Below are 15,926 nucleotides of genomic sequence, written 5' to 3'. Positions count from 1 at the left end.
CTTTTTTTGAAAATCTCATATGACAATCATAAAAAAAAGTTTGTTTTCATACAAATATTTCTTTCTTGTAACAATTTTTATTTGTGATGAAGTAAGTTGTCACAAATTTTCATCACTAAAATTTCAAATTCTTTTCACAAAATTATTTATCACAATTTTTTTACAAGTATTTAATATATATATATATATAAAACATAGGGATAACACATGATCTTATAATATATATAAATCAATATGTTGGTAAAAATATTATAATCTAGATTTTATTATATCATTATTCTTTATATATTGATTATGAAAAAATATAGATGAATTGAGAGTTATAAATTTGTATTTACTAAATTATAATATTAAATACATTTTTTAATTTGTAGACAGTTTTCTTATATTAAAATAATTATTAAATTATATATTAATAAAGTTAAAAAATAATTAAAGATTTTTTTATAAAAATAAAATAATTATTTTATAAACTAATTAAATAGGTGAAGTTGAAACTCAAAGTTTTGAATATATATAATCTTTCTCCAAGTCAAACTCAAATTTCAGGATTTCACTTGGTTACATATTTTTAATATTCATCACTCTTTTGAATAATCATTTGAAGCTTCAACCTAAAGAGATCAATTTCAGGAAGAATGTTCATGCACCTTCAAATGTGAAGTATTAGAGAATGTATATTAGTATGAAAAGTGTATTACTTAGTCCAAATTTCTTTTACTTAGTTTTACAATTGTTAAAAAAAAATATATAGTCTATTTTAATTATACCACTAAAGAACTAATTAACATGAGACTAAACCATGAAGTCCCATTGAAAATTATTTTCAATACATATCATTTAAAATTTTATAAAAATTGGTCTTAATTCTTCTATATTTACACTACATAAAATTATGAAATAAAAACCAATTTTAGATAAAAAAATAATTAGTTGTTATAGTAACTAAATTAGAGACCATTTTAATTATGACAAAAAAAAATTTGGTTTCTAAATTAGTTTTTATTATTGTTAGATGGTTTCTAAATAGGTATTTAATTAGCAACCAAGGTTTTTGCTACTAAATTTAGAATCTAAATAATTGGTAATTAAAACCTTAGTAGCTAATTAGATACCAATTTAGAAACTATTTAACAATAATAAAAAGTAATTTAAAAACCATTTTTTTTAGTTTATAAAATGGTCTCTAATTTAGTCATTATAACAACTAATTATTTTTATCTCTAAAATTGGTTTCTATTTCATAATTTTCTTGTGTTATATACCATACTTCAACAAAAATAAGATATTTATTTAGGATTTAGAATTGTGTTTTAAGCACCTCCAATATAATCATATTAGAAAACAACTTGGCAAGAAGAAAGAAAATTCATACCAAATTGTAGAATAAGGCATGTGAAAGTATAATTACCTATAAGTAAAGCACTAATCCCAATTAAGTTATTAGACATGGAACTCAAATAAGTGAGTTTCAAGAAATATAAAGCATTTGGTATTCTTCAACAATATGCACATTTAGCTTCTTTTTCAAGAAAATAAAACTTTTCAAACACATTATTTTGAGGAAGAATTGGAATCCTACAACCTAAGGCACTTGCATGTGCTTTGGTAGAGTTGACTCAAAGTTGGCAAGCTCGAGAAGTCAACATCTTTACATAACTTGTAAAATGGATTTATATTTAAATGTTACTAATATTCACTCTCTAAAACTTCTAAATATTTTACTTCCCTACCATTTTACATCTTTTAACACTTTCTATTTACATTCATGTTTTCGTAATTTTTTTAATTTAAGTTTGCAACCTTTTCTTTATTAAGTATGTTTTCTTCCTTTTTCAAACAATCTAATGGTGATATTTGATTTGAAGTGGGTTTTTTGTGTTGCATTTTTCATTATGGTATAGTGTTGATTAGTTTTTCCTAATTGTTTAATCTGAAAATTGATTAACACTCCAATGGTTTTAGTTTAATTTAATTTACTTTCTATAATTACACTAAACCCTAAGCTTCTTTAATTTATAAAAATATAATACATAGAAAACATCAACTGAAATCAGCCTAAGAACGTTCAATACTTTACTATTTTTTATTATTATACATGTTCAATAACCTCTTAATTTCGATTTTCATGAAATTAATTTTAAATCGTTCAATGGAATTCAGATTTATTTAAATTGATATTTTAACTATACTTATATTTGTTTCTGGTATTGAAATATAATTAAAACACGTTTTTTTTATTAAAATTAAAATAACTAATTTTAAAAATAAAATGAAATAAACGGTCCTAATCTATATACTCAAACTCTCCCTTCTACTATTAACTCAGTGACTTAATTAAATTTTAAGTGCAGAGCAAAAGAAAATTATTTAAGTTAAAACAATTTCTTTAAAATACAAAAAAAAAAGATTTAAAATCTAAAACAAAAAATCAAAATTGTTTCTCGGATCCGACCCAATGACACGTTCACCAAATAAATAAAATGAGTTTATTTTGATATATTTTAAGTTTTTTTATAATTCATTAATTAAAAATATTTGATTTTAATTTTAAATTATTATAAAGACTACTTTCATTTTATAAACTAAAAATATCATTGAATGGAAACTAATTTTGTAGACAAAAAATAATTAGTTACGACTAAATTAGAGATATTTTAGAGATTAAAAAGGTTTTTAGTTTCTAAATCAATTTTTATTATTGTTAATTAACTTATAAATTGATTTTTTTTATTAACAATAAAAAATGAATAATTAGGAACCACTTCATGGGTGGTTCAACCCTTATGCAAAATACATCAAAACCAACTTCTGACAAACTTCACCAAAACCAACTTCTGACAAACTCCACCAAAACCAACCACCAAGCTACCAAACAAAAACTCTACCCGTAATAAAAACCTGAAACAAAATAATAATTAACTAACAAGATTTTTCTACCAAATTTAAAATCTAAATAATTGGTAGTTAAAATTTTGGGAGCTAATTAGATACCAATTTAAAAACTATTTAACAATAAAAGAAACTAATTTTGAAACTAAAAATATTTTAGTCTCTAAAATTATCTTTAATTTAGTCACTATACCAACTAATTATTTTTTGTCTCTAAAATTAATTTTTATTTAATGATTTTTTTTATTAATATACTAGTAGAAACATAAGTTTGTGGTGTTTTATATTCAGATTTTTAATAGGTACCATACTTAAAAAAAACTAGCAAAATTTTATTACAACAAATTGCAAAAAAAAAAAAAATCATATCAAAACCAATTGCAAATATTAGTAGCAGATAATGGTTGACACATTTACGTAGTGATTTAACTTTATTATCTCCCGTGAGAAGTATAAGAGAAAAAGGGGTAGATATGAAAAGTAATTAAGTGTTATAGAAGAGGAAAATTAAGAAAATAAACTTACACTTAAGTGCTTTTATTTAGTTACAGCTACATATATAGCACAAATTGTAGGATTTGCATGCCAAATAAATATATTTTACTAGTATTAATTTCTTCTTCTTTTTTGGTAAGAAATGAACCATATCTCGTGATCTTTATCGTTTTCTTTTTTGGATTTAGGGATATTGCACCAATCGAGGACGTGACCGAAACGGAACACCACCCATCAGATTATGGAAAAAAGATGAATTACTTTCATGCATGCTTTTTTTATTTATTAAAACTCCATGCATCATACTCTATAATTATGGCAAAATAATGCATTTTAAATTTTAACCTTTATGGTCTCAATCTCTCATCCACGAGTCTTCTGTGTTTCTTTTACTTTTACAACTTTTCTTAATTTTCTGCAACGTGTCAAAAAAACTCGTTTCAAAATTAATATACTAGTAAATCAGATGTAGGGTCATAGTGAAATTCTCAATTAAAATTTCAAAGTTCATTATTAATTGCAAAAGTCGGTGAGAATAAAATATTTATAAAGTACTTCTGTGGTAGACCCAGAATTCCAAATCCATTCATGTGTAATTAAAATATTGTACAATTGATCATGTGAATAATGTTTTAAATATTTTTAAAATCCTACCACTACAATTTTTTTCTCATCTCAGTAATAAATAAATTATATAAAAGACAATCACTTTTTAAAAGTATTCCAACCCATATATTAAGGAGCTCCTTCACTTTTATATTTGGTTAATATTTAACTTTAGATAGAACATAATAACACTATCAGAAAATATATTCAAAACTTAAGATAGAACATAATAACACTTAAGATAGAAAATATATATCACAAAACTATCATAGAGATTGAATTAATAGTGACAGTGCAAATAAGTAAACCAAACAAAATGCACCGATCCATGTATTTGTTGTAAGGCATCTCTTCCACAAAAATCCTAGAATCAATATTGATGCACCGAAACTTGTAAGAGGAAATAGATGCACCGAAACTTATATATACATGAATGGGTGAATTAACAAATATTTATTAGTTTTCAATATGTTAAGTCTATATGCTGTTTTTAAGTTTCTATACAGATATTTATTAGTTTTCAATTCTTAATATTTTTTTCTTTTAAAAATATAGATTTTTAAAAATATAGCATAAATATAGATTTTAAATCTAAAAAATAATAAAATATATTTTATATTTAAAAAAAACTAATTATGATATATTGAAATTTCATTTAATATTAAAATTTGATCATTATTCTTTCATTTTTTTTATAGAGTTTAAAACTAATATAAAAAAATTTATTCATGAAATGTTAATATATTTTGTCTAGAATCATTCTTTAGGTGTAAGAGGATAATTATGTAATTATAAAATAATATATAATATTAAGTAATTTATATTAATAAAATTATATAAAATAAAAATATAATAACTTTCACCATTTTGAAGTCACTTATAGGTGAAGAGATATTAGGGATAAGAAGTTAATGAAGATCGTGATTATTACTTATTATACTAATTGTAAGGAGCTATCATCATTTCTTGTGAACTATTCTATAAGTAGTTAGATTTTGATCTTAAATTAAGTGTTAATATTTGATCGAGATATTCAATCTATATCTTTACATATCGAATTACGAGTCTAATTATATAATTAATTAATTCATAAAAGTCTTAACTGAAACTATAGAAATGTATTTAGTAGACAAATTTGTAATTATTTATGATAGGATATATAACCCAGATGCTTATGAAAAATAATGTAATATAAAAATAATGTTATTATTTTTTTACTTAATTAAATTACATTAATTTACTTTGTTTATTGTTGTATTTTTATTGTGAATATGATAATTATACCCGATACTGAAATAGACTATGCTAAATGGTAAGAGAATTGTCCTATATTAATATATATAAGAATAACGAAGATTTGTTTTCAAAATTAATATATATATATATATATATATATATATATTGTGTGTATTATTAAAAAAGACACAAATATCAATTATCTAACAATTTAGTTCAGAGTTTTATACTAATCCTTTTTCTTTTCAATTCAAACCCCAATATTTGATAACACCTTTATATCTAAGCTCATAAAAACTTATTACTTTTTTTACACGTTTTACATTTTAGTTCAAAACTTAGTATTTTTGGAACATATTTTTGAAATTATAGTTCAAAGTTTAATATTCACTTGACATGACGACACCCTTCATATTTAATTTTAAAGTTAGTAGTTGCATGACAAATTTTTCATTTCAATTCAAAAATTACTATATATAGTACCTATATCCTTTACTTTCTTAATCTATTCTTATTCAATATAAACATTTTCAAGTCTCTCTAAACAATGTTTTAGTGCTGATAAAAAAAAAATCTCTCTAAACAAAAATAAACTTTACGATTTGACTTATCTTTCACAATCACAACACCAAAACTCTAATAATTCACATTCTTTTCTAAAAGAAATTTGTAAACAATTTATTTCTTAATAAATACAATATTGAAATATATCATAAATAAATATTATATCTTAGAGTATCATAGAGATTATTTCCTAGTCTTTATACTTATTTTTTCTAATTCCTACTATAGAAAATACAAAATATATATGAGCTGAACATTATTTTTTATTACGACATTAGTGTTAACTAATTCAAAAGTGAATTATAGTTTTAAATTTATTTATTTATTTTATTACTGATAAAAAAAACTTTGAAATTTATCTATATTTATTATCCTCTTTTGTATATTAAAAAGGAAATACAACTGTAATCCATCTCAACGAGCCTGTCATGACTGATTAACGAACAAAACGACCTTTTCAATCAACAATAATTAATTGCAGAACTCATAAATTATAATTCATAATTTTGTTTGACTTCGACAGAAGAATAAAAAAAGTTTCAAAAGCCATTATTTCTCTTTACAAAGCTTAACTTTTATTCAGTCTAATCCTTACCTAACACCAACATTTGCTGACTAAAACAATTTTTTAAACTTAATAGCTTTTCGAGAGGTTCCTCGCAATAAAAAACAAATGGTATTCTACAAAATCTACCATTTTTTTTTTCAATTTAGTCTATACTTATAAACTTAATAATAAAATGGTCCAAATGAGTGGCACACGTCGTTCTTTTCTTGATTTTATTTATTTTATATATGTATTGATTTGAATTATTCAGTCGTCATTTATGTGATATTTTGAAGAGAAGGAAACAAGGCAAAATATTTAATTTGTTTTTGAGAAAATCTAAAATTTTAAAAATAGTATTACCAATTATATAAGTCGCGGGGAGTTTTTATGGAGGTATATATAAGTTCAATCAAAGAAATAAAGGAGATATTATAAAGTAAATAGAATTTGATCCTCGCTATAATCCCTATAATTTTTGCTTAATAATCTGATATTAGATAGTATCTATAATTCAGATCTTCGAACTTCATGAATTTGGTCCCAACAAATTAGAGAGGGGTAGTAGTAAGTTACACTAATAAAATATTTCATATTTCGTGGGTTTTGCTGTGAATTACTTTATAAGAATTTGTAAGAAAATGATTTTTTCACAATTTTTCTATGATGACTTGGTAATTTGTTTGTAGATAATAAGTTACACGCGAATTGAAGACTTGCGGGACTTTTTCTTTGATTTTTTTTTTAAAAAAATTCTACAAGAAATATTCATTCAAAATAAAAATTGCGAGAAACTTTCATACTGAAAAAGTGGACAGAAAACTTTTGTATGAAAATAAACCTAGGCTAGTCACATATAGGAGATATGTGCATGGTTTTGTTTGTACATTTTTTACACATCTGCGTGGGTATGGATTCTATGAATAGTTATCACTAGATCCACTTTTTTACAATCTTTTATGGATATATGAAAATATTCAAACTTAACTGTCTCATCTTTTTTAAGATCGAATCTCTTTTTTCTTAAATAAAAGTATCCTTTGTAATTTTAACTTTTGAATGAATAGAGCAATGATGTTAAAATTATTCTTTACTTTTTCTTGAAGTTATCTTGGATAACCTTTCAAACTTCAACTCTTTTCTAAGTCTTTCTTTGTGAGTTGGTCGAACATCTCTGGAGAAGAATCTCTCCTCCACTTTACTTCTTTCAAACACTTCATCTCCTTTATTGTTTTCGTCACCTCCATCCAATCTACCGATTGAAGCAAGTGTCTCCTCCAAAGAACTTTATCAATTAACATTACCACAACCATTACCTATTACTGTCGCTATTACTACTATTGTGATTACCACTACTATTTTCACTAGTACTACAACAAACACTACTAGTATTATTACTACTACCACAACTACTTCACAATCACTACTATTATTGCAACTACTATCACTGATATTTCTTCTATTACCACTACCACGTATATTACCATTGATACTAACATTACTATTACTACCACTATTTTCTCCACAACTACCACTAATACAAGCATTCTTACAACCATATCAATATCATTGTTACTATCACTACTACTACCGATATTACTATCGTTGAGATTGTCATTATCACTATCATTACCAGTGTCACTACCACTATTGTTGTTACTACCACTACCATTATCGTTGCTGCTACCAGTGATAATATCATTACTGCCACTACTACCATCACTATCTTTACTACTACTACCATTTCATATCATTGGTACTAGCATTAGTACTATCAAAATAGTTAAAATTGAGATCATAGTTAAGATCGTAAAAGGTTTATAAAATTGTAAATTGTGGAATTATATCATGAATCATAGATTTTACTTGCTACAAAAATATGATATACACACATGATTCCAAGCCAATTTTGTTTTTTGTTCTAAATATACACATATGTTTTCAAGCCAAGTTTGTTCTAAGAAAAATATGATATACACATATTTGTAGGTGCTTTGACTCGGTAACTAATACAAGTTTTAAAGTTAATATTAATATTTTGTTGTTTGAGGGATTCAAATTCAGATCCAATGAGTGAGCACTCAATTAAGACAGACAATTTAGTAATCCATGAAAGATATCGGTCTCTTAATTGAGTTTTGTTTTAATTGAAACTTATTCATCATGGAAGAGTTGTGCAATAGAAAATACCTTTAATTTTTAATCGTGTTTGAATTTTATTTGAATTGAAACCCCTTTACCAAGAAAGTGATTAGGTGAAAAGATATAGATCCAATGAGTATAAATAAAACCATAATTCACACAATTTTATTCAACCACATGAATGAGATTTGAATAAATAGTATGAAAAACCATAAACATACAATTTTACCACTAAAATCTCAATTCTAACTAAGTGAATACAACAATAACTACTACCATTATCGCTATTTATTCTTTTATGATTAACCTTACTACATGATATTACAAATCCAAGATATAACAATAGTCAAATATACAATACATGTTCAACATCTTTAATATAATATATTATAAATATTTTATTAGGTAATTATGTTTTAATCTCGTATGTAAATAATTAAAAAATTTATAACTATATATTCCATGCGTAAGTACTTGTTTTTTTTGAATGTAACATGATATGCTATTTACTTTCGTCAATCTTCTCATACTAGTTTTGGATGGAATTAAAATAAATACCATTTTTACTTCAAATTATGTCGAGTGTAATAAAAATTATAAAGAATTTTTTTATTTTTAACTCTCTGTCCGGTTTCCAGTAATTCGTTGTTATGTAATTTATAACGGATGATAATGTAAAATTAATTAGACTTAAAGATAGGAGAGTTATTTATAAAAGAAAAAAAAAGCTTTTAGTTACTTAAAGAATTTAATAAATGTATTAATATTGTAAAAAGATCCCCTCTACTCAATTAGAATAGCTACGTAGTAATATCATTGATTATTTTAACTATTTTAAAAGTTATATCTTAAATAAATTTAATTATTTGACTATTTAAAATGTTTACTCTAAAACCTAAAGAAAATCATTTCTTTAAAAGAATCGTCCATCACGTTAAATGATATACATGATTTAATATGTTCTTAATATTGTTTTTACTATTACAGAAGATTCATCAATGAAAATTAATCTTTCAAAGAATCTTCCAAAATACATTTTTTTTAGAGAAAAAAAATTTATTTACGTTTTTTATTGCAAAAATAAAATAAAATAAATAATTTATAAAATAATATTGTAAAATATATTTTTATTGCCGTCATATATGATAATACTATTATTTAAGTAAATAAATAACTTAATTCTTAACATGAATTTGTTAATTTGAAATTTTGAAATTAATAAAATATAAAAGGACTTCTGAACTTGATATCATTAAATAATTCAATCCGACAAATTGTGATAGATAATCAAATAGTTCCTTAAACAAAAATAATAAATAACCCTTAAAATTATAATTTATTAATCCGTCCTTAAAATTGTAATAATAAAACGAATTAATATCTATTCATTTGGTTGCAATTTTATTTCTAAATGTATACTTATATTTGACTAGTGAATTAGAAATAATTAAGCACAATTAAAGTTTTTATAATTGGACTAATTTATCGTATTATTATAATTTTAAGGATTATTTTATTAATTTATTTATTTACAAGAGAAGTATGATTATCTTTAACAATTTGAATGAAATTCATCAATAATATGTACAGTTTTAAGAATCATTTTACTATTTTATTAGTTTTAGTGAACAATCCAGAAAAAAATTATAATTTCAACCATTAAATAGGTGGTGTACTCGTCACTAATTCCTAATTTTTGTAGTAATTTACCTTCAAATTTATGTCTAAAATAAAATTTAAGGAATTAATAATATAATAATATTTATACTTAAAGTTAATGTAAATCAAACGTTTTAAAGAATCCTCCTTTTGTAGAAAAATATGGACATTATTAAACGTGTTTTTAGTATAACTTTTAATTCCTCAATGTATTTAAATAATCCTCCACAAAACGTACGTTTAACTGATAGTTTTCAGTGTAAAATTTATTATTAAGAAAAGCATTTATATATAAACATTTAATAAATTTTTTTATAGTTATTCCTTTATATATTAATAAAATATATAGTCCAATTTTATTAAATATCCACCTTACCAGTTACCATCATACGTTAAAAAAGAATTTTTTTATTTATTTATATTTTAGTTAAATATGGTAAAAAATATGCTTTAGTTTTAAAATTTATTTTCATATTTTTTTGAAAAATAAAAAAATAATGTCTTTAGAACATTAATTAAAAATTTAAGAAAGAGTTATTGTACTTGAAGAAACACATTAGGCATATTTTTTTTTTAGATATGCTTCCTCATAATTTCCAATAATTATTTTCTCTTCTTAATTCTTAGTAAGTCAACAATCTTTTTAAAAACATGTAAATTCTATCTTTCTTAATTGTAAAAACTAAATCATATTTTTTAAAAGTTCAAAAACCAAATTCATTGACACAATTATAAAAAAGTATATATATAATATAGAGAATAAAAAAATATTTTTTTTGGAAGATTATAATTAATAAAATTTATTGACATGATATATATTTCCTAAATTAAATTTTCTGATAAAGGAATGAATCATTGAAAAGTTACAAGAAAATATATAAAAAATGGTCTTATAATCATTCCTAATTTGGTGTGTGTGAGTGGAACACCAAAATGACCAAAAACCAGAGTTACATTGGTTCTTGAGAACTTGCACCTGTGAAGTTAAAGCAAAACTAAAAGAAGGTCCCCACCAAAATCATTCCTATGTAGGACCTACCCTCTGTGGTCTATATTTTTAGGACTAATAACAGGACAATATTGTCATATAATAAGAACAAGGAGCATTAAGAAAGGGATGTGCATGTATCACACATGACATAACTGCCCTTAACCCCAAGCTGGTCTTCTCCTTGTGCCACAATTTAATACTCCTAAGTCCTTTCCCATGAAATGAAGAGCGTCCTTGAAAATTGAAAATATATTAAATCTCTCTCTTTCTCTTCTTATTTATTCATTTCCTTCCACCTTTGCTTAGAATCAACATTACATAAACATATAGCAGTACATAGGAGACAGCTGAGATTGTGTGAATGAATGAATGAACACATTTACACACACTACTCTTTCAATTTCTCTCTTTTCACTTTCTCTCTTTGAATCTTACATGCACAAAGTTGTGACCCCCTAGAACTTGCTTGCAAAGACTGGTCACTGATCAGATAAGTTTCCATTTTGTGTAACCAAAAATTCTATTTTTTTTTTCTGGGGTTGGCAAAGTCAACATGCAAGAGCAAGATTTCTAGGCTGGTTGATGGTTTGAGTTCCAAAAGTGTTGTCTTTTTGGTGAATTGGATTTTGGGTGTGGTGGTTGAATAGTGGACAGAGAAGGAGTGTTATGAACAGATGAAGAACGAGGAGCAGGCTCGTAGTTTGTTCGGAATTTCACTCTCTGACCGACCCAGATGGCAGCAATTCCTTATTTGTTCATCGGGGTTCTTCTTTGGATATCTTGTTAACGGCATCTGTGAGGTAGATGTGATGATGGATCATATATGTGCTCTGTTCTCTCTTGCTTTTCTTGAATTCTTGAGTTTGATATTTTTGGTTCAAAGTTTCTGCAAACAAAGTTTCTGCAACTGGGTTGCAGAAACAAGGGCTAAGTAAGAGGAGAAAGAAAAAACAAAAATTGAGTTTTTTTAGTGGTAAAATGGGTTTGGTTTTGTTTGATTTTGTAAATTTCTTCCTTTTTATTTTCTTTTCTTGCATAATTGCTAGCCTAAAGATTATTTTTCAAGGAAAACGTTTTCTCAAAAGTGCCAAGATTTGTCTGCCTTTTGTTGTTCCTTCTGATGTGTTGTTGGGACTTTTGACTTCAATTTTATTTCTTTTTTTTAGTTATTGTACTGAGAATATTTATGTTTTAATAATTTTTTTTCTCATTTACTTTATTTTGCAGGAATATGTCTATAACAGGCTCCAATTTAGGTGAATGATTCATTCACCTTGGTTACTATTCTATTATTATTATTTTGCAGTTTTGAATGGGGTCTAACAGTGAAGTTGGTGGTTTGTTTTACTTGTTTTAGCTATGGTTGGTACTTCACATTTGTTCAAGGGTTTGTGTACCTGTGTCTGATTTACCTCCAAGGCTTCACAAGCAAGCAAATGGTGAATCCATGGAAAACTTATGTGAAGCTCTCGGTTGTACTCATGGGTTCTCATGGCCTAACAAAGGGTTCTTTAGCTTTTCTTAACTACCCTGCACAAATCATGTTCAAATCCACAAAGGTAAGTGACAAAAGCTCATGAAAAAAATTTCTATCATATCCTTACTTTACCCTTTCTTGAAGCAAACACCTTGGTATCAGCTACAGTTAAAACACCTTAAATGAGGTTTTACTTATATCAGCAACAGTTCAATGATTCCAAATCTTGGTATTTTGCCCCTAAAACTGTGTTACAATGTTGCAGCTAAACTGACCATTTAACATTGAAATGTAACTAAATAAGTTTTTGTGTTATAGGTTCTGCCAGTGATGATTATGGGTGCCTTCATTCCGGGTCTGAGAAGGAAGTATCCATTACATGAATACATATCTGCAGTACTTCTTGTAGTTGGTCTGATCCTGTTCACTCTAGCAGATGCACATACATCACCAAATTTCAGTGCCATTGGTGTCTTTATGATATCTGGAGCATTGATCATGGACGCTTTCCTGGGAAATCTTCAGGAAGCAATATTCACTATGAACCCTGAGACCACACAGGTGATTTTCATCTCTTTCTATCCCTTCTTTGTGCCTTTTAAGGTGCATGACCTTTTATGCCAATTATGTGACCAACATAAATATATTTTACTTCTCAGAAAATTTTAATCCATTTATCTTTTTATCCATAACTACTTGTCAGTACTTATTGGTGTGATAGTGTAAGCCTCAAAGGAACCATAAATATATATAATATTAGCCTTTTAAATTTCTAATACTTTTTCCATTGTTAACACAGATGGAGATGCTCTTTTGCTCAACAGTAGTGGGTTTGCCTTTCTTAATCCCACCCATGCTTTTCACAGGAGAATTATTCAAAGCATGGACTTCATGTTCACAGGTAATTTTCGAATAAACACTGCCATTTTCCACTCTAGTAATATGTTATGCTTTTTTTCCAAATAGAATCACCTTTTTCTTGTCCTTGCAGCATCCCTATGTGTATGGAGTGCTGGTCTTTGAAGCAATGGCCACATTCATAGGTCAAGTATCTGTTCTCTCCCTCATAGCCATCTTTGGTGCTGCCACCACAGCCATGGTAAATTGCTTTCACATGATTTTACTTCCTTTATTATCATGTCAGTTTGGACCATTTTACAGCGCCTAACATTTATAAGCCCCATGTGAAAAATCAAACACACCATGCACCATGCCTTCTGACTCTTAAATGTTATTAAATGACCAAACATTTAGTCCTTTTGTATTAAAAAACTCAACTTGAATTGAAAGTTGTTCAGGCATAGCATAGCGATCGATATCAGCATCACATTTCTTGACACTATTCATAGTCTTGGGTGAAACTCATGTAACTCTTCACTAAATATGTGAGTTCCAATGCCAGATTAGTAGGACTTTCGTTCATTCAACTAATTGGAAAAAGTGTTAGATAGTTTATCATTGCATGAATTTCAGCTAACAGAAAAGAGTGTTTTGGAAGTAAAGTGCTGAGAGAGTCTGTTACAAGTCACCAAATGACATGAAAATCAGAACTCAAAACAATATTTATTTTTCACTCACCCTTTAATTGGATTCAATCATTCAGTGGTGTCATAAATACAAAAATAAGCAGCATATGGGGTGTTAGAAATTCAACTTTAATCACATTATATGATCCTAACTTACCTCATTGAATACTGTTACAGATAACAACAGCAAGAAAGGCAGTGACATTGTTATTGTCATACTTGATATTCACAAAACCATTGACAGAACAACATGGGAGTGGACTTCTACTCATAGCTATGGGGATCACATTGAAGATGTTGCCTGAGAGCAAATTCAGCAGCACCATGAGGGTCTTAAATTCTTCTCCAAGGGACCTCAGAGCAAAATCCAGTGCTGATGAAGAGTTGGGGAATCTGCCAAATTCTGAAGGGGAAAATGATGAGAGGAAGCCCTTGGTCTAGCTTAATATGTTCTAGATGAATGCAATTTTTATTTTTTAAGGCATATTATTTTTAAATTCACAATTTCTTTGTTATTTTCATGTCATGTGAAAGGAAAAAAGAAAATAATTTGATGTCCAAATTAGCATTTTATATTATTTTTTAAATGGAAAGTCTCAGATTTAATTTCTTTACTGTCAAAGCGCATTTAGAGCTTCTGTTCTTTCTCCTCTGTTGCAGTTCACCTAACATTTAATGATACTGATACTGTTTTTTTTTTTCTACAGAGTGAAATTTAACATAATAAGTTTTACACCTGAATGAGTAGAATAACTTAAAAATAATATTTTTAAAACAATTCTATTATTTATCTGTTTATTTATTCAGTTTAATTTTCATCTTCTCAATTAGTTAGAAGTTATTTTAAATAGTTTTTATATATTTATAATTAGACACTATAAATATATATATATATATATACTAATTTATTAGAATTAAATTCCTAGGTATTTTGTAAGAACTTACTTATTCCATGAAAACAGATTATTTTAATTTTTTATATCAACATGAGTTGATGTGAATAACATTCAAAATGCATCTCTTAAAATTATTTTTAAACAATTGAAACTTAAAATGAACATATAAAAACAATTTATTTAAAATTCAAATTTACAGTTATTTGAAATTAAGCGGAAACTTTCCCAGTCTCCTTCTTCTTTTTTTTCTTTCTTTCAGTCCAAACAAAATCTTAACTTCAAAATTTGCATGAATAACATATTTAAAATAATTAAAAATCGTTCCAAATAGTTGTACTGATAAAATAATTTATTAATTGAAAAAGAAAACATTTTTATGGAGTTTAATTCGATTTTTAATTCTTATATCTATAATATAATTAAGTAGTTCATGTAAAGTATAGTCACGAAAATGTTAATATAACTATTAATTATAGTATTACTCTGGGAACTTGAAGTATTAGTAATAAAAAATATTTTATTATTCCTGCAGATAAAGTATTGTCCCTTTTTACTTAATTACATTGACTTAATTAGTGTTATATTTATTATTTATTATTTATTTTCTTTAAAATATTAAATCTATTTTGCGTCCAAATTTCATACTTTTTCTGTCGGCATCAAAATTTCATGTATTAATGTGAGATGTAATTATGAAACCATAAAATAGTTGAAATTTTATAATCAGCAACAATTTATCCTATCATTGTAATTATAAGGACAAAATTATTGAAATTTATAATTTAAAGAGTATTGCATTAATTGCAATTTGACCAAACTAAATGAATTGATGATGAGAATTTTAAGAATTACTTTATTACTTAATTAATTTTAATAATTAAATTAGCAGTTTACT

The 15,926-nt window shown here is 25.7% G+C and overlaps 1 protein-coding gene across 1 annotated transcript; it reads left to right on the top strand.

The window, feature by feature from the left end:
- The first annotated feature begins 11,167 nt into the window (after positions 1 to 11,167).
- Positions 11,168 to 14,749, top strand: LOC137824213 (UDP-galactose/UDP-glucose transporter 2). Its single transcript, XM_068629742.2, has 7 exons — positions 11,168 to 11,932; positions 12,360 to 12,388; positions 12,490 to 12,691; positions 12,928 to 13,170; positions 13,409 to 13,510; positions 13,601 to 13,708; positions 14,313 to 14,749. The coding sequence occupies exons 1-7, from the start codon at positions 11,807 to 11,809 to the stop codon at positions 14,574 to 14,576; spliced, it is 1,074 nt and encodes a 357-aa protein (XP_068485843.1). The 5' UTR covers positions 11,168 to 11,806; the 3' UTR covers positions 14,577 to 14,749.
- Positions 14,750 to 15,926: the final 1,177 nt, after the last annotated feature.

This window comes from Phaseolus vulgaris, chromosome 8 (genome assembly GCF_051622355.1).
Source record: "Phaseolus vulgaris cultivar YP4 chromosome 8, ASM5162235v1, whole genome shotgun sequence".
NCBI lineage: Eukaryota > Viridiplantae > Streptophyta > Magnoliopsida > Fabales > Fabaceae > Phaseolus > Phaseolus vulgaris.
Note: the sequence above shows the minus strand (reverse complement) of the source record. Positions and strands in the feature narration are given on the sequence as shown.

Coding starts and splice junctions, on each gene's coding strand:
- LOC137824213 (XM_068629742.2), top strand. CDS start 11,807: ATGAAGAACGAGGAGCAGGCTCGTAGTTTGTTCGGAATTTCACTCTCT. Junction 12,389..12,489: donor TATAACAGGCTCCAATTTAG/GTGAATGATTCA, acceptor TACTTGTTTTAG/CTATGGTTGGTACTTCACAT. Junction 13,171..13,408: donor TGAACCCTGAGACCACACAG/GTGATTTTCATC, acceptor TTGTTAACACAG/ATGGAGATGCTCTTTTGCTC.